This window comes from Pituophis catenifer, unplaced genomic scaffold (genome assembly GCF_029215685.1).
Source record: "Pituophis catenifer annectens isolate HBS135680 unplaced genomic scaffold, rPitCat1.0.hap2 SCAF_8, whole genome shotgun sequence".
NCBI lineage: Eukaryota > Metazoa > Chordata > Lepidosauria > Squamata > Colubridae > Pituophis > Pituophis catenifer.
Genome location: NW_027256888.1, coordinates 55,843,841 through 55,869,417, shown reverse-complemented (window position 1 = coordinate 55,869,417; position 25,577 = coordinate 55,843,841). Strand labels below are relative to the sequence as shown.

Below are 25,577 nucleotides of genomic sequence, written 5' to 3'. Positions count from 1 at the left end.
ACAGAAATACTATTGACCAGGAAATAATTTAATTGGGAGACAGTTTTCTTGGAGATAGTTTTCTAATGACAAAGTAAATAACTTAATTATAATGAACATAAAATAACTTATTGAATGCATACACAGGCATGCAAATGCACATATAATATATAGTTGCACGCCTGTTCCAACCTTAGACACTGTTATATCTGGTGCTTGATAGGACATAAACTGTACAGATCCATATATGTGTATTCAGACCTCAGATTTCTTTTTAAGCAGAGGTGTCCAATATGTCAGGAATCTGAAGTGTTTGATTAGATCTACATTGCCTTGGCAGGGAAGCAAAATTGTTATCTGCTCTTGATCACATTCCAGCTTCCTACTCCAATTTCTAGGAACTGTTTTTAAGGATTCTAAATTATAAAAGATTGCCTTGTACTTATGGTCCAGTTGGTTTTCTGGCAACTCATATTACTTCTCTAATACTATTTTACATTCGTGCTGCTGGTTATAAAATAGTGACAAATTTTCTATAAATTTCAGCATGGTCATAGAGATTAGAAACAGGCAATATACATTTTATAGGAATAGCAAATAGTATCAGTTTATCAGGTATGACATTTTTGCATTGAATTGAATACTTCATTTGGCTAAGTGTGATCAGACATTACAAGGACTTTGTCTCTGGTACTCAGTGCACAAGCAAAGCAACAAAGAGAATAATAATAACAATAACAATAACAATAAAAGGGAGAAGTAAAAAAGATAGCAAGAAGGGTAAATAATAATACTACAGCCAGACTATATAGGTTAATTATGGGTTGAATTTCTCAGTATTTTGTTGTAGTTCTTTTTAAACTGCTGAAATGATGTTACAGTTATTGGGTTTCATTAGTGATTGGCTTTGAGGCTGTTAACATTTTTATTAACACTTTAGGGAAAAGAATAACAAAGATCTTGACATAATGCACTTGGCTCCATGAATTTAACTGCAATATAGGATACATACACTGTATTAGAATGTTAAATTAAACATGACAGGCAATAGACATTACATTCTCCTCCCTTCTCATCCACTATTAAAATACATATGGGGAAAACATTTACTTTTAGCTTAAAAACATTTATTTAGACTAATAATTGTTTTTCATAATTATCTATAATAAAGTTGTGCTGGATCATACGGCAATAATTTTTGTTCCTTTTACAGTTTCTGCCTTCAGTAACTATACTTTCAAATACTATAGTATGATTCAAAATGAAAGGAATTTCAGTCGAGCACTAATATATGCATGATGTCATTTAAAGAAAGTGATCAACAATATTTCCCCTCTGTCTTGCCTTTCTGTTTTTGAATGAATGTTAAAAATAGAAGTTTTGTTGGAAGAAGAAAAGCAGTGTTTGATTAACAGTTACTTTATAGCACTAATATGTATTTATTTCCCAAATAGGGGAACTATAGGATGACAATTATAGTATGATTGATAGTGCTAAATAAGCAATAATTAAAATAATAACTTACACCATAGAGAATGATCCAAATCAGTATTTTTCAAAGTTGGCAATTTTAGGATGTGTGAACTTCATCTCGCAGAATTCCCAAACCAGCATTTGAAAATAGTGGTGGTCTTAATCATTTCCTCAATATAAATTGTTAAAAGACAGAGGGAATTCTGTTAGAAAGATTTGTCTCCAATGATCTCGTTGTGGCATTATGATAGAAATAACTTTTACTACTTTATATCACTTAGAATTATTGGCCTTACTGATAAAAATTAAGAAATTACTATAATATTATCAATACAATAAAAAATTAAGCATAACCACAAAAATGTAGTTTGAAAAATGTTAAATCACTTTGGGGAATGTTTATATACCATATAATTAGGGTAACTAAGCAATATGATAGGAATAGTTGCAGCTTTTACATTTCAACAAATGTAGGGTATTTGTTAAACATAGACAAATAATGGTTCATTTGCCACCTACCTCATATTCTGTTTTTTTTTAACTTGGCTAGACATGCATGAAGTTAGCCATAATAATTTATAATAATGTAGAACAATAAGTGAACTCAGCTTTTTATGTGGTATTTTTTCAGCTCTAGTATTTGATTCATGGCCTTTTTTATCTGTCATAAAATTTTAATTTTATTTTTTTATTATGTTTACTAGTTAAGTAAAACAATTGTGTTTCGTTTAAAGCATTTTAATTACCTTTTTATCACTTTTGTATTATAGGAATGGCAGAACTCAATACAGAAGAATGCAGGCCTAGCTTTCATTGAACTTGTCAATGAAGGAAGGTAATTTCCTAGTTAACTTAAATGTATCCTTACCTTATCTTATTATTGTTTTATAGTGATCAACCATACAAATTTACCTCCTCTGATCACTTACAATTAAGTTTTCAAATGTTTTTATTTAAAAATATGCTACACATTCCTTTGGATAATTAACTTTGTAGGTCTGATATAGTTTCTAAATAATCTTCAAACTCAATACTCTGGCAATAGTTTGAGATTTAGCTTCTTTTTACTTGTAATCATAATGCGTTTATAGAAGATACACATTGCTTTAAACCTTTTGAATTGATTTTAGTAAATTTCAAGGGCTCGGTCATATTTTCTTTGGTTTAAATACAATAGTTTGTCAGCTAACAGACCTTAATACATCACTCTTAGTTAGCTAGAACCAGGGGTGAAATTCAGCAGGCTCTAACAGGTTCTGGAGAACCGGTAGCGGAAATTTTGAATAGTTCAGAGAACTGGCAAATACCGGCTGGTCCCAGAGCGGGGTGGGAATGGAGATTTTGCAGTATCCTTCCCCTGTCATGCCCACCAAGCCACGCCCATAGAACCGGTAGGGAAATTTTTTGAATTTCACCCCTGGCTAGAACTTATATTGGATTGATGTATTTTTTCAGATCAGCATTTTTAAAATAATACACATTTATACATAACTGTTTTAAATATAAAAATACATTGCAATTTGCATTAATCCTTAAGCTATAGCTTTACAAAAGGCCTTGGTTATTTTAAAGTAAATGTTAAAAGAATTTTCAGTCTTTCAACTGAATCCTGGGAAATCCTTCAAGCATTTACATACAATTTCCTTTCTTTTTAAAAAAATGTTTATTATTAATGCAGTTCAGTTCATGTAAAAGTACTATAAAATTATTTAAATATATTAAAAAGCACACTATTATGTCCATATATGAATATACATATTGGCTGTTACAACAAATAATTGTGACAGAATCTATTTTGAAATTTATTTTTCAATTAAAATAATTTGACGTCTTGTATAATAAGAAAACTAGTACAACCATATAAAAAAAAGCAATATTGGGTCTAGCAGTAATCATAATCCAAAAATGGAGACAGAGCAGCCCTAATGCTGAAGAATAAACAAATTATTTGAAAATTTCACATGGAAAAAAAGGCTGCACTTTCATCAGAGCATTGTTATGAAAATCTTACATAATGAATAGTTGAAATACATATACTTCCTTTTCTCAGTCCATAGGGTTGGAACTTAAGTCTTCTGAGTTCCCAGTCATTTTTTGGCAATTCAGTATCTCTGGAGGGGATTTGGTTGAGGAAACTTGTTATAGATGATCTGGTCATGAAGGCCCGCCAAAAGGAGATTGATTAGTAGATGAATGAATAAAATAAAATTATCTTGCTTCTAAAAAATACTTTGAATATGAAAATATTATATAAAATCCTATTAAGTTTTTTTAAAATCTATAAAACTATGTTTTCACATATTTAATATTAGTACTGGATTTGTAGAATTCTGTTTTTTATTTGCCATTTACATTTGTTTATGTGTTTTGATTATTTAACTATCTTCGGGCAATTAGATTTCCAATCTCCATCTTCTTTCAAGAATAGCCCCACATATTTGCTACTACTTGCAACAAATATTCCATATACATTTTCTGGGGATAAATCTCTTGTCTGCATAATAGTCACCATTTATGATAGTGGAGGACATACTGCATCTACCTCTTGCAGAAAACAGAACTCTATCTCTTGGAGTTAACAGGAAATTTGTTTTAGGTAATCGATCACAATTATTGCCTCTGTTGTTTATTCCAGTAGCTAAATATTGGAAAATGTTTTAATTTTATAAATTCACAATTTCTTTGACCTTAAATATTTTGCATTTATAGGTTGCTGAGTCAAACAATGAAAGATCATTTAGTGAGGGTAGCAAATGAAGCAGAATTTATCTTGAGTAGGCAGAGAGCGGAAGACGTTCATAGGCATGCTGAATTTGAGGTAAGCCATTTTCTTGGAAAATGCACTAATAATTGATTTAGATGCATTGTAGTTATAATCTGAGACATGGTCACTTCATGTCAGAATAAAAATGAAGGAAATTTGGACATAGAGAATTTTTAATTTCTAAAATCATGTTGCTTTGTAAATAGTATTGGCTAATTTTGTATCTCTGTTTTCTTATTTTTTGTTTTTGTCTTATTTTATACTATAGTTAACACTGCATTGTCTTGTTCTTAGAATTTTGTTACAGCTGCGGTCAATATGCAATTTAAAATTCTTGATGCTCAAATGTTGAAATGCTGTTCATGCTGAGTATCAATATTGCATCTTGAACGATGATATTTATTTTTCTTTGAAATTAATACAGATAAAAGTTTTTTAAAACAACTATTTTACATAGAAATATAATTCAGTGAATGCAGTATGACCCTAACCATTATTTTAGTTTTCTGTTCATTGAATTCTAGATGGTTTTCCTTGAAGTCCTGTCCTATTGCTCTCAGTGTTTTTTAAAGGCCAATAGGTATTCTTGAAAATATACTAAATTATCTATATAAAGTTGAACAGATATGCATTGTTTTTTAAAAGATTTTTTTTCATTTCAACTTTATTATTTTGAATAAATAATTCAAGACATACCTAATACTCCTCTATCCTCCTATTTAACAACCTTGTGAGATGAGTTGGGCTGAAAGAGAGTGACTTGCTCAAAATCACTCAGCCAGCTTTTATGCTTAAGGCAGTTCTAGACTGGATTTTGTGTTATGAAGATGGCTATAGTCATCTAGCCTTCTTATCTTCTGAGAATGTCAATGGGGTTTTCATAGGACTACAAACATTTTTGGAAACAGAGGTATTATTTGAGACTGATAATTTGGCTTACAATATAATGGAATGATTAATATTTTAATTAAATTTATAATCTAGTTAATTAATCCAGGAATTAGTTTATATTAGGCGTAATACTGATTAATGTTTCCATTTTATTGCAAAGATGATGCATGGTTTCTTTATTAATTTTAAAATTGGTACTAGAATGGAGGAAATGGCAAACCGTGCAGGGACTAATCCACAAACTTGTCCACTATTTACATAAAAATATTAAGTGAACTTCTGCATTCTACAACTAAATCACATTCATGATCGCAATTTTCTTAATTTTGTTTTAGGTAAATTTACATATTATATTATTTCTCAAAATTTTTTAATATCTCTGTATATCATGTTTGCAGAAACATAGATATTATTTCAGAATACATTTTTAGGGCATTGTATTCTAATAGGAGTCTTATGGTGTGCACTTATAAATGATTTTCCTCCAAATGCATCTCTTGATCAATTATTTGCCAACTGCCTTATTTAGCGACTATTTGCCATTTTGAGAGTAATGAAAAAATACCTTTGCAATCAATCCACACATTTATGACCTTCACAATTATATGTAAATATTTGTTTACATATAAGGGATATTTTAATAGGAAAAGCGAGTTACATTAATATCTATTATGAAATTAAAACATAAAAATTAACATGATATCAACATAGAACAAAAATGAAAAGCAAAGATTTATTTATTAGATTTTTATCCCACTTTTATTGTTTTAACACATAACTCAAGGTGGCAAATGTACATAATGCTCCTTCTTCCTGTTTTCCCCTTAACCATTTTTAAACTATATACTATTTATTTATTTATTTATTTATTTATTTATTTATTTATTTATTTATTTATTTATTTATTTATTTAGCAGGCTTAAAGTTCTAAAGTCTGTGCTGGCTTCAAGCTAGGCACTATTTAATAAGCTGTCTGCACTTAATCTAAAGCTGGTTATCTATTCCTGCAAAAATAAATGCTGTCATATATCTACAGTGTCATTTTGGCTTGTGAACTGGTAGGGTAGGTTTCGTTTGTTAAATCAAAGTATCAAGCGTTGGTAGACAGTCCTCTGGAAATGAAATATACATCTTTTTTAGTTCATTGCCTCATAATCATTCAACTGGGACAAAGATGACAGCTTAGACTGCTTTTATATCAGTGTACTATGATTGACAAAACCTCATTGATTAGATAGCTCCTTTTTTCCAGTTGCTAGTGGTATTTTCTTCTTTGACTATACCCTTTTCACCTAAGAATAGATAGAAAAATAGGAACTTTTATTTTGTTGCACAAACAATTTTTGTAGGATATTTATTGTTTTTCTTGGTTTGTTTGCATTGCTTATATCTTTAAAATGTTTAAGGGTTGTTGTCTGATACTTCTCATGTGAATTTCTCTCGACTCTTCCATCTAAGCATGATGGCTCAAGGGGTTTAAATGGTATCATCTTGAACTTTAGCAGAAAATAAGCATTTTTGTTTATCAAAATCTGAAGTAAAAGCTAAGGTTTTGTTCATGATCAGGGTTTTTCCTGATTAACTCATAGGATATCCATTAATGTCTAAGAATAAGCTTAGTTTCAGGAAGAATGGAATTATTTTAAAAATGTGAATGGCAGAACTGAACTGAATCAGTTGTGAACATATAAATATAAGTGCCAAATGCAGTAGAATTATTGAAGAGAAATTACAAATATACGATTTGCTAAAAAAAGAATCCTAATAAGGGAAATATTTTACACAACCTATTTTTATGACATTAAAGGTAGAATTCATGCTAAGGAATTATGAATAATTAAAGGATTTGCTTTGATAATATTGCCAAATTTCCTGTGAAGAGTCATTGAAAAGCTGTTCTCAGATTATTCAGTCATACATAATACAAATGAATTATACAATATTTTGCCATTAATATATATTATATTTAAAGGTTACCTGTAAATCACGGTGTCAAACTTGCGACATCACATCGCTAAACTGGGAGTGTGTGTGGCCAGCGCATGACGCATCTGGCTCACGGGCCGCGAGTTTGACATCCCTGCTGTAAATGATGATGGGGTCAATATGATCTTTGATGAGGTGAGGTTCCATTGGGTGGTGCCATGGCTCTCCTCCTTTTGAGTGTTAAAAAGCTGTCCGATGATACACTGTCCCTTCTACCAATAAAAATGTATGAATAGATTCAGATGAGCAGTTTCATGGACAGAACATGGAGGGCATTTTTGGGTGAAATGTATCCTCTTCATACTTATAGGCAACTCAAGAGTCTCGTTCCAAATTTTAGTCTAGATGAAAGCCAGGAATTTGGGAAACAAGAAATCAAGATAACACAATGGAAAAAAAAAAAGAATTTCCCCAAACTGCAGAAATAACAGGGTTGATTTCCAGAATCCAGTTGTTTGACCTGAAGAAATTATTTAGTATTTCCTTTTTTCATACTACTTACAAGTAGACTCTTTTGCTATTCTTTTTTTGTTTATGCCCTGCAAAATAAGAATCTGATTTGATAAATACAGTAAATGCTTGTAAAGGAATCTCATTGGGATACAATTGGATAGGCATTAGCCCATTGCATGCCTTATCTCCAAATAGAAATAAAAGAATATATGAGGTTGTATTTTTCCTCTAAGGATATTTTAATTGGTGCATAGGTATTTGATCAGTAATTATATCACAGAACTATAGTCATGCTTGAGAGGTACAAAACACATATGTTTAAGGCTTTTTTCCTTTGTTGAATATTTTAGCTTATTACTTTACTGTTCTGACTTTTCATTACTGGAGTGTTCAATCTCTTTCCAGTCCTGATGGTCACCCACAGAGTTTCATGATTGCTGAGCAAGAATTCCCTGGTGCAATTCTAGTATTCTGCCTGCTTTATTTTGTACTTGCTCTTTGGCAAAGATGTGTATCTCATGTACATTGGTTGTGATTACCTTTACTAGGTAATTGATTCCACTATCAAACTGTTATGTTTTATAATATTTTTTATAATATTCAGTCAATTGGTCTTCCTGTAATGTAAACCATTATTTTACATCCTATATTTAGGATGCAGAAAAGTCACAACCAGGATAACATTCATTTAGACATTTGTGGAGTGATTTTTTACCCTTTACATAGTTCCTTCAATCTCTCTTCATAAGTTTCCATGTTGTTATTCTGTTAACCCTTTCCATTTGTGTAAATCCTTTTACTTGTGGTGGGATTAACCAAGCACAGAACAGTTTTGGAACTATTTCTTTCCATGTTTTGGAAATGTTGCTTAATTAATGAAGCCTAAATTAAATATATTTACAAAATTCTTTACCAATTTAGACTTCCCACAGCATATAGCATGCATTTGAGAAGAAAATATAATTAATATTTGGATGTCTTATAGATTTAATTTCTTTATTTTTTATTTTTTATATATATAATTTTTATTAATATATTCTATACACTAATACACAAATAAAATATACAATCCTGCCACCATGGTATAATATGATTACATTGTCCATAAGTATAAAATCATTCCTTTATACATACATATTTGCCATCATATATATACATCATCATATATCTATTCTATCCCACCTTTTCTGGACCCAATCGTACCATACTTTCCAACTATTATAAAATTCTGAATCTTTTTTACCATTGATCAATCTAGTTAGTCTATCTGATTCTGCACACTCATTAATTTTATATATTATTTTCAAATCTATCGGTAAGTATTGATTTTTCCACTCCTGCGCATACGCTAATCTTGCTGCAGTGATAATGTGAATCAACAAGAACCATATATCTGATTTAACATTCAAAGGTTTTGCCCCCAATAGGAAAATCTCAGGTCTTAATTCCAAATTAATCTGTGTAATTTCCAAAATCCATTGCCGTATTTTTTTCCAATATTTAACCGCCTGCGGGCAGGTCCACCATTGGTGAAAATAGGTTCCATTGCTGTAACCACACTTCCAACAGCAGGCAGATGTCCCGGGAAACATTTTAGCTAATCTCGCCGGGGGTAGATGCCACCGGTAGATCATTTTATATATGTTTTCTTTATATGAGGAGGCCATGGTTAATTTCATATTTTTCAACCAAATCTGTTCCCATTGCTGGAAGTCAAGGGGATATCCAAAATTTCGCCCCCATGCTATCATACAATCCTTCACTACATCCTGTCCTATCTGCAGAGACAATAAATATGCATAACATTTAGATAATATCCCTTTCCCTCCTTCTAATAAGATCTTATCCAATTCTTGTCTTTTACGGTAGATTCCTTCACTATGTAAATCTTTTTTATACCTGGAGTGCACTTGCGAATAAGACCACCAGTCTATCTTATATCCTTGATATAATTAGATTTAATTTCTTGATGTCTATGACTAGAGTATTGGCTTTTGCTGTGAAATAGCTGTTTCATTTTAGAGAAACCTCTGAAGTCAAGTATGAAACTTCTGTGAGCCCTGCTTAATTAAAATCATAAATCACATTCTGTTTTAGCAGTATGAACAGACTATGAACTATATCGGAGCACAGGAAATCCTCTTTCAGATAGATTTTTATGATGCCCAATAGTGATGCCCAATAGAATTTGTTGCATAGACTTATTAAGGGGCTATAACAAGGATTTCAAATATTTCTGTTGAATTAAAGCAATTGTGAACTTTCAATTAACTGACATGTATTTCCTAATGTGCACTTTTCCAATACACCCGTTTAAGAACCACTGCTACAGAAGTAGTCCCTAGAGTGTACCTTAAGTAGGAAGAGATGTAATGTGAGATTGATTAAATGATAACATGATTGCAAAAAGGAATAGCTACGTTAGATCAGGCCAGCATCCATCTTAATTCAGCATTTTTTGGCTCACAATAATCTGCCAGATGCTTCTGGTCTACTTTTAAGTTGAGACCCAGTATGGATAGTGGTCAACATATTGGACTAGTATTGGGGACATCCAATTCTAGCTCACCTTCAGCCATAGAAATTTAGTGGGTGATTTGGGGACCAGTCATTCACGCTCAGTCCAATCAATCCAAGAGTTGTTGGGGGGAAAATAATATGTGCTACCTTATGAACCATATAAAATACAGGATATAAATCTAACATACAAATAATATGTGTCAATCTTTCCCTCTCCTTCCATTATTCCTCATTCAGAGATAACATTACATATTGATTTTCATAGGCATTTTGTCCATAAATATATGCAAGTCTCTTAAAATAATTAGTTAGTGGCATAGATTCCGTTGACAGTTGCAAAACAAAATGGCAGCTCAGAGCTGAAACTCCGAGGCTAGGAGGGAGATGTTTTGACATTTTCAAGAGTGTGGGGGTCAATTAACCATCCACAGACCCCCCTCCCAGCAAGCTGAGGTATTTTCGGCTCAATAGAGCTGTGGATGGAGCCCAAGGATAAAACCCGAGCCGAGCCCGAAGATCAGCTGTTTGTCAGTAAAAAGACTGAGGGCGGTGGGGAGGATGTCAACATGGCTGGCTGCCATGACCGGGTCAACCACTGAGTCTAATATAGCTGGTGAAATGGTTGGCGAGACGGTGGCAACAGCGACTCCAGATAGGGTGTTGATAATGATGCCTGGGCTAATAGGCACTGCTTGTAGCAACATGGCGGCGATGATGTCTATGGCAAGGGGGGTTACAATGGCGAGGGGAATGGCGCTAATGACAGCGACGGCGACGGCAACACCAGGAGGCTGCAAGGAAGCCCTTGTTGTTAATAGAGGAGAGGGCAATGCTGCAAAGGCTATAAATGTTAGGATCCCTTCAACCTCTAGGGATCTGTTGCACTCCTCTTTCTTGAAACTCTGAGGACTTATTAAACTAATTGAACTAAGTAGCCTGAGCAAGGTGATGGATAGGGACTGAGGATTACAAACTGGAGATGATGACTTACTCTCCCCCTCAACTGTCCCTCTCTCCTTTATCAGATCTAGATCTATTACGACCACTCAGCGTTAACTTGCAATCTTAGATCGATCTGCAGCTTTATTTACCACCTGTTCCCCCAAGATTACCCTGATTATTTAACCCTAAATACTTTGTCCAGTGGCTCTGCCTTACTTTTTTGATCTAATCCTCGGCCATCGCTGGTATCAGGACTGGAGGAGATACAGACATCGAGAGTCTTGGATTATGGGGAGATAGACCACCTTCTCTTTGTTTGTTTCAAATGGATTGGTCGCTGTGAGAGGACGACCTTTTGAGACCTCTACCCCCACCTCCTTTGGATGGACTTACTACAACCACAAGACTTCCCATCGTCGTGAGAGGGCGATGATGTTCCGATGTATTGACATTTGTAACTTACTGATCTCCCTTTTACATCTATTTCCTCCCTTATTTTAAATTACCTGTCTTAACCATCTCTAACACTCTTAGAAGAAAATGATCCTTCATCTCCTTCAACTCGCTCCTATCTTTGATGTATTCAACTGCGGAGCTCCTTGCACTGCGAGATTCCCCCCTCTCGCATGTCTGGCCCTCTCAGTTATCAAGGGCCGCCCTTGAGGACGGGTTTTGGAACCCTGAGAGGTGGTTTGCAAAAAACCGACGGCTTTGGGGGTTTTTAGATAAATCTTTAAGTTCTATTTTAAGGGGTTCTGGGAGGGATTGTGGGAATGGATCTGGGGGGATCCATAAATCCACTGAAAGGGGTAATGGGTCTGATAATCATGGTGGGAAGGATGGGGACAGAAATCTGACAAGGATGCAGGGGGATGAAGCAATGGGCATTAGTATAGTAAGTGGGAGGGGCAGATATGACGGCTGCAGGGGGCCATATTATGTTTCGGGAGTGCGCACTCGATGTTTACGAGCGATTGCCCACTCCGACCCCCAAAGCACTGCTCGTTTCCCGGGTTGTTCAGAGTCTCAGACCCTGGGTCTACGGCTGATGTTATGTAATGCCAGGTCAGTGGTAAATAAAGCCCCCCTCATTCATGATCTTATTTCAGAGGGGGGTGCTGACCTGGCAGGGATTACGGAGACCTGGTTAGGCCAGGAGGGAGGAGTTCCCCTTGTGGAAATGTGCCCGCCAGGTTTCCGTGCATTCCATCAGCCAAGGGCTCAGGGAAGGGGTGGGGGAGTGGCAGCAATCTTTAGAGAAAGTCTTTGCCCGAGGGAGGCCACTGTTCCTCAGATAGCCGGATGTGAGTCCCTCCTTGTGAAGTGGGGTCAGGGGATTCAGATGGGCCTACTGATTGCGTACCTGGCTCCCTGCCACGTAACAGCGGTCCTGCCTGAGCTGCTCGACATTATAGCCGGGGTGGCGGTGGAAACCCCCAGACTTATTGTTATGGGGGATTTTAACCTGCCATCTGCTGGTGAGATGTCGGAGACGGCTCGGGAGTTCATGGCTTCCATGACGGCCATGGGCCTGACCCAGGTAGTTCAAGGCCCCACCCACTTGGGGAATCACACTCTGGACTTGATTTTTATCTCTGATCAGTGGCTGAATGATCTAAGAATAGGGGATATAGACATCAAGCCCTTGTCATGGTCTGATCATTCTCTCCTTCACATGGACTTTCAAGTCACTTCCACCCACCGCAGGGAGACGGAACCAACCAAATGGTTCCGTCCCAGGCGCCTGATGGACCCCGAAAGGTTCCTGATGGAGCTTGGGCCATTTCCTGAGACTCTGGCTCACGACTCGACTGAGGACCTGGTGGTCGCCTGGGACAGGGCGGCTACTGGGGCCTTGGACCGCGTCGTGCCTTTGCGGCCTCTGACCCAATGCCGATCTCGTCTAGCTCCTTGGTTTTCCGAGGAGCTGAGAGAGATGAAGCGTCGGAAAAGACGCCTGGAGAGTGATTGGAGGACAAGCCGATCTGAATCTGACCGAACACAGGTGAGATCTTATATTAAGATCTACCTAGTGGCGATAAGAGCGGCGAAGTCTAGCTACTTCTCCGCTCTTATTGCATCTGCAGAGAACCGCCCAGCTGCGCTGTTTAGGGTGACCCGCTTCCTACTTCAGGTGGGGGTACGGGAAGATCCCTTAAAGGGTCGAGCTGAGGATTTTGTACAATTCCTGCATGATAAAGTCGCTCAGATTCGGGAAGGCCTGGACTCCGATTGGGTAGATCCGGGGGAGGAGACGGGGGCAGGTCTTGAGAGCGTTATCTGGGAAGAGTTTGACTCTGTGGCTCCTGAGGACGTGGACAGGATTCTGGGCAAGCTTAACGCTGCCACATGTTTATTGGACCCGTGTCCCTCCTGGTTGGTACTGGCCTCCCGGGAGGTTACACGAGGCTGGCTCCAGGGGATTATAAATGCTTCTCTGAGTGAGGGTGTCTTTCCCGCCGCCTTGAAAGAGGCGGTTGTGAAGCCCCTCCTCAAGAAGCCTTCCCTGGACCCGGCTATATTATCAAATTATCGTCCAGTCTCCAATCTTCGCTTTGTTGCGAAGGTTGTTGAGAGTGTGGTGGCGCGACAACTACCCCGATACCTGGATGAAGTTGTCTATCTGGATCCGTTCCAGTCGGGCTTCAGGTCACGATACAGCACAGAAACGGCATTGGTCGCATTGGTGGATGATCTCTGGAGGGCTCGGGACAGAGGTTGCTCCTCTATCCTGGTCCTATTAGATCTCTCAGCGGCTTTTGATACCATCGACCATGGTATCTTACTGCACCGGCTGGAGGGGTTAGGAATAGGGGGCACTGTTCTTCGGTGGTTCTCCTCCTTCCTCTCTGACCGTTCGCAGTTTGTGTTGGCAGGGGGGCAGAGGTCGACCTCGAGGCACCTTATTTGTGGGGTGCCGCAAGGGTCAGTCCTCTCACCCCTTCTGTTCAACATTTATGTAAAACCGCTAGGTGAGATCATCCGTGGTTTTGGGGTGAGTGTTCATCAGTATGCTGATGACACACAGCTATACATCTCCACCCCAGACCACCCCAATGATGCCCTTGCTGTGATGTCCTGTTGCCTGGAGGCCGTGCAGATCTGGATGGGGAGAAACAAGCTCAGACTCAACCCCTCCAAGACCGAGTGGCTGTGGCTTCCGGCGTCCCGGTATAGTCAGCTGGTACCATCACTGACAATAGGGGATGAGATCTTGCTCCCCACAGAGAGGGCCCGCAACTTGGGTGTCCTCCTGGATTCACGGTTATCTTTAGAAGATCATTTGACGGCCGTGGCCAGGGGTGCCTTTTATCAGGTTCGCCTGATCCGCCAGTTGCGTCCCTTTCTGGATCGGGACGCCTTGCGCACGGTCACTCATGCCCTAGTTACCTCCCGTATGGACTACTGTAATGCTCTCTACATGGGGCTCCCCTTGAAAAGCACCCGGAGGCTCCAACTGGTCCAGAACGTAGCCGCGCGGGTGATTATGGGCGCAGCTCATTACGCCCATGTAACACCTCTCCTACGCGAGCTGCACTGGCTCCCGGTGGTCTTCCGGGTGCGATTCAAGGTGTTAGTTATCACCTTTAAAGCGCTCCATGGCTTAGGACCTGGGTACCTACGAGACCGTCTTTTGCCACCAATAGCCTCCCACCGACCAGTTCGTTCTCACAGGGAGGGACTACTCAGGGTACCGTCAGTCAAATTATGTCGACTGGCGACTCCCAGGGGGAGGGCCTTCTCTGTGGGGGCTCCAACCCTTTGGAATGAACTGCCCCCGGAGATACGGAATATCCCTGATCTCCGTGCTTTCCGCCGTGCCCTCAAGACCCTGATGTTCCAACAGGCAGGGCTAAACATACAAACATGCAAATGATTTTTTAAATGTTATCTAATTCTGGGTTTTATTTAATTGACCAAACTAAGTAACAATTTTAATTAGCAATTTTATGATGTTTGTGTGTCTATATTTTTCTTGACTGTACACCGCCTTGAGTCCTACGGGAGAAAGGCGGTATAGAAATAGAAATATAATAATAATAATAATAATAATAATAATAATAATAATAATAATAATAATAATAATAATAATAATAATAATAATAATAATAATAATAGTCCGGCTTCAGGCCTGGGTACAGCACGGAAACAGCATTGGTCACATTGGTTGATGATCTCTGGAGGGCTCGGAAGGCCTCTGTTCTGGTCCTATTAGACCTCTCAGCGGCTTTTGATACCATCGACCATGGTATCATGCTGCGCCGGCTGGAGCGATTGGAAGTGGGAGGCACCGTGTTATGGTGGTTCTCCTCTTATCTCTCCAACCGGTCGTAGTCCATGTTGGCAGGGGGGCAGAGGTCGACCTCAAGGCACCTTGTTTGTCGGGTGCCACAAGGGTCGGTCCCCTCGCCTCTCCTGTTCAACATTTATGTGAAGCCGCTGTGTGAGATCATCCGTGGTTTTGAGGTGCAGTGCCATCTGTATGCTGATGACACTCAGCTGTACATCTCCACCCCAGACCACCCCAATGATGCCCTTGAAGTGATGTCCCGGTGCCTGGAGGCTGTGCGGGTCTGGATGGGGAGGAACAGGCTCCGACTCAACCCATCCAAGACCGAGTGGCTGTGGTTGCCGGCATCCCGATATAGCCAGCTGGTGCCATCGCTGGCTATTGGGGGTGAGTCATTGGCCCCCACGGAGAGGGCTCATAACTTGGGCGTCCTCCTGGATGCACAGCTGTCGTTAGAAGATCATATGACGGCCATGGCCAGGGGGGCTTTTTATCAGGTCCACCTGATACGCCAGTTGCGCCCCTTTCTGGATTGGGACTCCTTATGCACGGTCACTCATGCGCTCGTTACTTCCCGCCTGGACTACTGTAATGCTCTTTACATGGGGCTCCCCTTGAGGAGCACCCGGAGGCTCCAACTGGTCCAGAATGCAGCCGTGCGGGTGATTATGGGGGCGACATGGCGCTCCCATGTAACACCTCTCCTGCGCGAGCTGCACTGGCTTCCGGGGGTCTTCCGGGTGCACTTCAAGGTATTGGTTCTCATCTTTAAAGCGCTCCATGGCTTAGGGCCTGGGTATCTACAAGACCACCTTCTGCCACTGATAACCTCCCACCGGCCAATACGCTCCCACAGAGGGGGTCTCCTCAGGGTGCCGTTGGTCAAGCAATCTCGACTGGCGACCCCCAGGGGGAGAGCCTTCTCTGTGGGGGCACCTGCCCTCTGGCAGGTGCCAGAGGTACCCCCAGGGATACAACTGATACGACTGATCCCGGACCTCCGTACTTTCTGCCAGGCTCTGAAGACTTTTCTATTTCAGCAAGCCGGGCTGGCTTAAATTTTTTAATTGGTTAATTTTATGGGTAAGGGGTTTTAAATTGGGGAAGCCAAATTGATTTAATTATTTTTTAAATTATTTTAATTTTCATATTATATGTATTTTAATCCTGGCTGTTCACTTCCCTGAGTCCTTCGGGAGAAGGGCGGTATAAAAATTTAATTAATAAATAAATAAATAAATAATAGTGATCTTGGGGTGATAGTTTTACTGATTATTGATAACTACATGAAGTAGCATCTTTTATCTGTTCTATCTCCCTTTAAGTCCTCTTCATGTGATGTTCCTTCCCTTTCTATATTGCATGCGTGATTCCATATGCCTTTATGTTCCCTTCATGCTTCCAGCTTTTCTTTTTTCATGAGGAAAATACTCTAAACTTTCATGGTTGGTTGTTGTCATCTGCACTTTTATCATATCTTGTAATCAGAACTATATGTGGTATTTCATGGGAGGATACATGAATGCAGAATTGTATACTGTAAGATCTTTTTCAGTTGGATTTTTCCCCCTGTTCCCAGGTATGCAGACCTCCACATAAGCTGCTTTTATCTCTATGGTAGTTTTTGTTAAGGAAAAACATTTTTAATGTTTTAAGTCTCAGTTTAAAATATAAATGAAAAAAACACACAAATACACACCCATATGTATATGAAAAGAAGATTAGTAGTGATAGTGGCTCCTTAAATATACAAATTTTAACAGGTTAATATATTCATTATTTTTCAGGGAATGAAAAAGAAATCCTAACATCTAAAGAAAAAAGACACAGTGACAATAATTTTAATTATTTTGAAATTAAACATGAAATAGCAATGATACTGTTAATAGTTATTTTAGTTAATAAATTATACTAAGTGAAACTGAGCATTTGAATGTATAGTAATCTGCAGAAGTTATTTTCAGTACTCATCAAATTTCTATTCTGAAATCAAATTTCTTTTGTTAACAGCAAAGTAGCTGGTTAAATAGGTTTTAATTCCAGTCAATAGTCAGTCAGTATTTATAATACTGAAATTAGCAGTAACATAAATATCTTTAGATACTTGTATTAGGTCATGAAGAAGTGAATTATTGAAGATAAAAATAAATTTGTTTGCTTTCTGTCAGAGTTCATATTCACAGCCAACCTTGATAGAAGACCAGAATGATTTAGACAGGTTTGCTTTAGAGATTCATAACATATGCTTGCTGGACAGAATTGAGTTATCTGTGCTCTGGAGAGTAAGTTATTGTAGCAGGAGCTGACAGAGATGAAGATAACTGAGGGAAATTCAATTACCTTTTAGTGTTTTCCTTCTAATAGGATTCTTAATGTGAAAGAGATCCTTAGATGATGCGCCTTTATTGCTTGGCAAGATCTACTTTGATACGTACCTTCAGAATAAAGTGAACTCTTCTGTCTAGACCTTCATTCGAGTGAATCATGTGACTGCTTCTTAAATGATGTGTAAAATTTCAAGGATCAATAAAATATTAGTAATAGTAGACCATGCTCTTCTATTATTAATAATTATTTTAATGCTGTTGCTCAAGCAAGCCATTGTGATGATACTGCCTGTACTTCAAATCTGTGAATTTGAAATGTATTGTGTGCAGTTTGTCTAGGTTTGTTGTAAAACGAATACAACTCTTCTGAACAAAATGTTTTCATCATTAAGTTAATTTTAAAATGCTTTCTAGTTATTTTCTGTAAATTAAAAAATTGAAGCAGGAAGACTTAGTTCTATATAGTTACAAAAGACAAATGAACCTGGCGGTAAATGAACGATGGGTATAGGCCAGTGATGGCTAACCTTTTGCCATCCTGTGTCAAAAGCGGGGGAGCACAGGGGGGTTGCGTGTGTGTGTGCCCACACCCATAATTCTATGTGCCCTGCCCCGTGCATGTGTGGTGACCCACCCTGCGCTTCCCTCGTTTTTGGCATGTCATGGCACAGCAGGCCTGTTTTTCACCCTCCCCAGGCTCCAGAGCTTTTCTAGGAGCCCGGGGAGGGCGAAAATGGCCTTCCCCACCCCCCTGAAGACCCTCCGGAGGCTGGAAATGGCCTGTTTGCTGACTTCCAGTGGGCCCAAAAGGCCCGAAAATCAGCTGGCTGGTGCGTGCATGTGTGCCAGAGCTGAGCTCGCGTGCCCACCAATATGGCTCCATGTGCCATCTGTGGCACGTGTGCCATAGGTTCACCATCATGGGTATAGGCACTTTTGATTTTGAAATGATCTCTGTCTAATAATTACAGAGTTAGGTTTCTCTTTCTCCCTCTCTCTTATCTCCCTCTTTTTTTTTAAAGATACAGTTTTACTAATGTCCTTTATTTTTAAATTGGCCTAATTCTACAGTATTCTATAGGGACGCGGTGGCTCAGTGGCAGAGACACTGAGCTTGTCAATCAAAAGGTCGGCAGTTCAGCGGTTCGAATCTCTAGTGCCACGTAACAGGGTGAGCTCCCGTTACTTGTCCCAGCTTCTGCTAACCTAGCAGTTCGAAAGCATGTAAAAAATGTAAGTAGAAAAATAGGGGCCACCTTTGGTGGGGAGGTAACAGCGTTCCGTGCACCTTTGGCGTTTAGTCATGCTGGCCACATGACCACAGAGATGTCTTTGGACAACACTGGCTCTTCGGCTTTGAAACGGAGATGAGCACCGCCTCCTAGAAGTGGGAATGACTAGCACATATATGCGAGGGGAACCTTTACCTTTACAGTATTCTGATATCCATATCAGATTACCTCTAGGGTTACATTCAGACAGAAAAATAATTGTTGCTTACAAAAGCAAACTATTTTCACATAAGAGAACTGCTTACACAGGCATTCTGCATCTTTAATAAGATATGTGTAGATAAGGAGTCCCGGGCTTATTGTGGCTTTATAAAATACAGGCACAGGCAGTCTTGATTTACAAAACAATTGTTTCACTACTGTTTGGAGTTACGACACTGTCTCATCTTTACAACTGGTTTAAGCATCCTGTGATCACATGACCATTATTTGTTATGATGTTTTTTGCTGGGTTCCCTCCTTTTTGCTGAAAGAGTAGGTTCACTTAACAACCACCATGACAAATGTTGAAAAAATCAGAACCGGTCCAGTAGGTGCCTCGACTTACTTACCTGTATTCCTAACTGTGACCACAATTGGAAAAGGAATCTAGGTTGTTGAACAAAGCAATTATTAAGCAAGACTTCACAAGATTGCTTCACTCAGTGACCACAATCCTTGCAGACCCAATTGTAGTCATCATGAGCTACTAGATCGTTAAGTGGGTAGAGCAAAAGAGTTTGTCTGATGAAAGATGTCAGTTGTCTGATGAAAGATTTCAAATCCTCAGGCAGACAGCTTTTTAAGAACGAAATGCAGGGCTGAATGCCTGTAGCAGGCAACTTTTTGAGAGTGAATGGGTTGTCTGCTAGAGTGATTCAGTTCTGTGTGGGGATGAAACTCTCTTGCAGACAGCCCTTTGATTCTCAAAAGAGCTGCCTGCCAGGAGATATTCAGCTCCATATGGAACTGAAATCCTCTGGCAGTTTCCAGAGAGAATCCTCTTAGCAGGCAGCAGCAGCAATCTTCCCTCCAAGCTTCTCGATTGACTCTTTTTGGAAGCCAGTTGAGAACATTTCAGATGGCAATGACATCATTGTGAGGTGTTTGACAACAAGTTGTAAGTGTGAATGTGTTGCCAAGCACCCAGGTGGTAATCACATGACTGGGGAGGGTTTTATGACATTTTGCAACAGCCAGAAGTTCTTTACAAGTTATAAAGTACCTTTTGTGGGGCCATCATAATTTCACACCATTGTTAAAGGAATACCTGTATATTGTTATTTAACATTATCAATCTTTCAAGATTAAATATATGTTTTGGAATTTTTTAGCAGAGAATACAGGAGCATGGTGGCTCTTGTAGTTAGGATGGTGGTTGGAGCAAGCTCATGTTTGAGACCTGAGTGCTGCCATGGGGCAGGATGAGTTCTCATCCTTTGTTCCAGCTCCTGCCGGAGGCATGAAATAAGCCACCAACTGGGCATCCCCCAGGCAACGGTGATGCCACCAGCTAATCCTTTCAATCTGCAAGTGCCTCAATGATTCTGACATGAATGCAAAAAATATAGAACATGTTTCACTTTACATAAATCAGTTTTCACTCTTGAAAGATTCTTTGTTATATTTCAAGATGTATGTACCAATGGAACCAGAACCACGGAAAAGAGCAGAGAAAATATATATTTAGTTTCAGTTGCCCTGAACTTACAGTATTTAATCAAAGTATGCTATATGGCAACAGATAATTAATATGAATATTCTAAATTTAATTATCACAGTGTAGTTTTATAATTAATTTAATTTTTTGTTCAAGATATACTCTATATTTGAAAATAGATGCATGAATCTACAAATGCACACACACACATATATAAACATGATTCATTTTTAGAGCTGATTTCTAATGCTATATTGTTTCATATTGTAACAAAACAATAACATGTACAAAGATATTCCTTGAGTTCATTAAAATAAATATATAAAAAGTAGACATATAACATTAAATATTCTGTTACACAATTTAGGAGGTGCTTTCCTTTTATGAAACTTTGAACAAAGCACATTTTAACCTGATTTGCAGAACAGTATATTCTTCTCATTTCTAAGACGGAAGTGAAAAGTCCCCATGTTGTTCATTTCATCTACTTCTTTTGTTGCCTTGTTGACAAAAATGGCATCACCTCACTGAGACTAATCAAAGCATCTCTTCATATTTATCTGTTGATATAAGAGAATCTAGTACTCAAACTTCATGCATATATAGCTAGGATGGTGGGAGTGGAGAATTCTGGAAATCCAATATGTGTAGGGAGAAAGGGAGATAAATTAAAATTGAGCTTCTGAGCTCTTGTGAGTTGACCTAAATTCTCCTCTATACATGGAAGACATTTGAACAATTCTTTTGGCTACGTTCCATTTCTATTTTCAGATCCACAAATCCACAACAAACCAGTACTGTTTTAACAAATACTTTTATATATGGGAAGTGTTAAGCACAATTTTTAATAACATAATCATGTTGCACAATAAAAGCAGTTCTTCACTCTAGTACTTCACATTACCTTTCTAAAAAAGAACTTTCTCAGCATTAAATTGTATGCTGACCTTTAAATCTATCCTTCTGTTCATGATACTTCTACTGTTTTATTTTCAAAATACTCTTTTTCAAGCATGTTTTAATATTTCTAATGCCTGGGATATTGAGGAAATTGTAATGCAATGAAAGTATAACATTTATTTTTGTAATAAATAGGTTAAAAGACAGCTAATTTATATGCAGATTTTAAATCTCCTGATCTGTAAAAGGCTGGATAAATGATGAGGGGGGTGGAGGCTGCAGGTTGCAGAGATGAAAAACCAATACATTGTATCCAGTCCATTAAAACAAGAAGAAATAGAAAAGATACCTTGATAAGTGTTCTGCCTGTGTTAATCTTGATGGCTATTATCGGGGGAGGGGAATGGGCCTCCTGCTATATCTATTTCATTGGCTTGGGCTTTTTCATGCTGAAAGAAATCAATACTTTGAGTCGTTAGATGACAGAAGCATCACTTCAGAATTGAAGGTGGCTGTCAGACATTGTCATTGGTTGACTTTTGTTTGCTATTGAGGTTTTAAGCTTTCATTTTTCTAAGTCTTATTCAGGAGCTTTGGAAGATTTCCCTCGGTGGCATTTTTAGTCCAGACTGTAAACTGAAGGTTAAAAGTCAAGTGCAAAAAAAGTCTTAAAGAACAACCCAAGAGCTTTTCCTGTTGTCAAAATATATGATGTTGACGAGAATTTGCATTCTCAGGTGCTTATGTGTTCGATTGGATTTCTCTATGTCTTCTTACAGATTCTGGGTAAAATATATTTTACAAAATTGGAATCAGTATACTGTAAATTCATATATTTGGAAAAGACTATTTAATAGAATATAAAAATAGATAATATACATGGAAGATAGGCTTTCAACTTTATTAAGTCTCTTTTCTGTAGGGTAGAAGAATCATTGATCTGCACAGAAATAAAGGGACAAAATTTTATTTTTTACCCCATGCAACTTGTTTGTCACATGGATGGCTTCATTGCTTAACACAGTTTTACTGGTAATTCTGCTTTTAATTTAAAAGGACATTTAAGCCACTTATACTGAGTAGATTTCTATAAATTTCTATAATGTATACAGATTTGTTTAACAACCGTATTAATCACTTAACAACAGCAGTTATTTGCCTAACAACTGTGTCAAAAAAGGTTGTAAATTGAGGCATGAATCACTTAACAAGTGCCTCAGTTAACAAGAGAAATTTTGTGCTTAATTGTGGTTGTAAGATGAGGAATCCTTGTACTTGTGTTCTATGATTGAGACGTTCATAGAAAATGTTTTTCCTCATGTATAAGCTGTACTTTTCTCTATCTTAAATAAAATAAGGAGAAAATTGGAATATTATGTGGTGTTGCATTATTCACTTGTCCTTAAATACATGCCATAACAATCCACTTGACCTCTACTGATAAGCATGTAAAGAATCTTGTAGATCATGCATTCTGTGTACTTTTGTGTGCCCATGTACTGACTATAGAGACAAAAACCTGTCTTTTAAAATCACTGCATTAAAGTCAATCAAAACACAATATGTACTATGCTAGTTTAAAAGATATTGATTTTAAATATTGTTTATTTTCCCATTTGCTGTTATTCAACATTCTATAGATATAAAAGTGTTATTTTAAATATATAAGTATCAAACCTCTCTACAATTTATGCCTGCTCCCTTTTTGTTATGCATTCTGATTCTGATTCAAATTATAGCTCTTAAATAAAAATTTGTCTTGGCAAGAGGACCTTTGCACAAATACTTTTTATAGCCTAGTTTGTCCTTTCCTAGATTAGGAAGCCCTATTCAGTCTCTTATGCTCAAATACCATCTGGTACATAATGCAATTATGAATACACCAAGGTTTGCACATGTAACACTACATTAAGGGAGTTGCATTGCCTACCAGTTCATTTCTGGGTGTAGTTGATGCTGCTGTTGGTCAACTTTAAAAAGCCCTACATGACTTAGGGCCTTGATAACTCCGTGAGTAGCTTCTGTGACATGACTCTTCAGATAGGTATTTCATATGAGTAAGATGATGCTTCCCCCAAATGGTAGTGCATCATATTGATTGATTAAAATTTAATTTTTCATCATTATATTAAGTATTAACTTTTCAGTCTCTCTGGAATGGAGCAGCAATTGTAATCAGTTATAGAAATAGGTATCATGCTAGTTGTAAATAAGCTATAGTAAGTCATAAATGAGACATAGTAAGTTTTTCAGATATAACAATAAGTAGTAAAGTTCTGTCCCTCAGTAAAATTTTGTCTATTAATTTTATAATTAAGTATCACAATGTTGGGCTAATGAAAAAAGTATGCTCCCTAAAGGATATATTTATCAGCATTTTCTAGCTAAAGTGCAGAATATATCTAATATTGAATGAAACTATTTTAACTGTTTTTATTTTGTTGCTGCCATTTTGCATTTTGGTGTTTAATGTGGGTATCTCCAGTCTTATTAAAACATGTAGGCATTTGGGCAGTGGTGGGATTCAGCCAGTTCGCACCACTTCGGAAGAACCAGTTGTTAACTTTCTGAGCAGTTTGGAAAATTGGTTGTTGGAAGAAATCATTAGGGCAGAGAATCATTCATTCGGTTGTTAAATTACTTGAATCCCACCACTGCATTTGGGACATAATAGTATGTTTAACCTAAATCGGTAGATAACCCATGTCTGATGTTTAATTTATAATAGCTCTGTATAATGGGTAAAATATAATATTTACTTTATTTTATAATACCATATTCATATTCTAAGCAAGAAAAAAAGCTTATCTGCAAAGTTTAAAGCACTGTATTTGCCGCTACCACAAATAAGTTGGACAAACAGATGGAATCCAATGGCTGTTTAATAAAACAGGTACTACTTACCTGAAAAAAAAATTGCTTCTGTTGTCATAATGCAACTTTGCATAACATAAGTCTGATTTACAGTCTCAGTTTTCCATTTTCACATCTGATCATAGTTTTCCTTTCAATATATTTAAAGAACATTTTATTTAATAGAATCATTTATATTTAAGTAATTTGTAGACTTTAATAAAAAACTTCTTATGTAACATAACATAACTAACATAACATAACATAACATAACATAACATAACATAACATAACATAACATAACAATATAACACTTAAATCTCAGTTACCTATTAAATATATATATGCATTTTGGCCCCTGAAAGATGTTCCCAATAGAATCCTCTGTTTATATTTTATAGAGAATATTATTTGTCTTCAGTGTCTTGAAAAAAAGGTCCAATGGATCCAGTGAGACTTCTGCATAAAAATGCATCGAACTGTTATGTAAACATTTTATGGTTTTAATTGTAGATACCCTTAAAGGGCAAATTGCATATTTTCCCCAGTGGACCATGTTTTATGAGGATGATAATGTTCTGCTCAGCTGTTGTTTGCAATTTCTGGTGTATTATTAAATTTTGTCATGTGTTCATTTTCTATTTGTTATAGAAATTTTAAGTCAAACGTATATAAGTATATAAGCAATTTCACTGTTGACAAAGAAATACCCTAAAAGTACAATGCAGTTTTCTTTTCTTTTTTTTGTCCCATCACATTTTAGTCATTGTGTGCCCAGTATTCTGCAGAAAAACGTGAAGATGAGAAGATGTGTGATCATTTGATAAGGGCAGCCAAGTATCGTGATCATGTGACAGCAACTCAGCTAATACAGAAAATCATCAATATACTGATGGACAAGCATGGAGCCTGGGGCAATTCTCCGCCAAGGTAAATAGACGAATTACATTTTGGCAATGCATACATTTATTTAAGTGACACCAGTCTTGAAAGGACAGTTAACAGTAAAATTAAACTCGAACTTAAAAAAAAAATACAACTTAATCATTTCCTAGATGTTTCACTTTTTCTAATGATTCTAAAGGAAAAAGAATGCTTACATTGAAGAAGAGAACATTGATGACCTCTCCACTAAATAAATTAAATAAAGATGATTCATTAGTTTCTGCACTTTTTAAAATAAGGCTTGTGTAAACTTTCTAACCCATCTAACAGAAAATACAATTATTTTCACTTTATAACAGCCCACACTGATGATAAAATTGTA

At 37.4% G+C, this 25,577-nt stretch overlaps 1 protein-coding gene across 2 annotated transcripts in view; it reads left to right on the top strand.

Moving 5' to 3' along the window:
• LRBA (LPS responsive beige-like anchor protein) overlaps nt 1-25,577 on the top strand; it is a 369,838-nt gene that overhangs the window by 113,546 nt on the left and 230,715 nt on the right. For both annotated transcript variants that reach the window (XM_070948936.1, XM_070948937.1), the window contains 3 exons: nt 2,223-2,287; nt 4,162-4,270; nt 25,074-25,240. In XM_070948936.1, the coding sequence (XP_070805037.1) occupies nt 2,223-2,287; nt 4,162-4,270; nt 25,074-25,240 (341 nt within the window). The remainder of the gene's footprint in view (nt 1-2,222; nt 2,288-4,161; nt 4,271-25,073; nt 25,241-25,577) is intronic.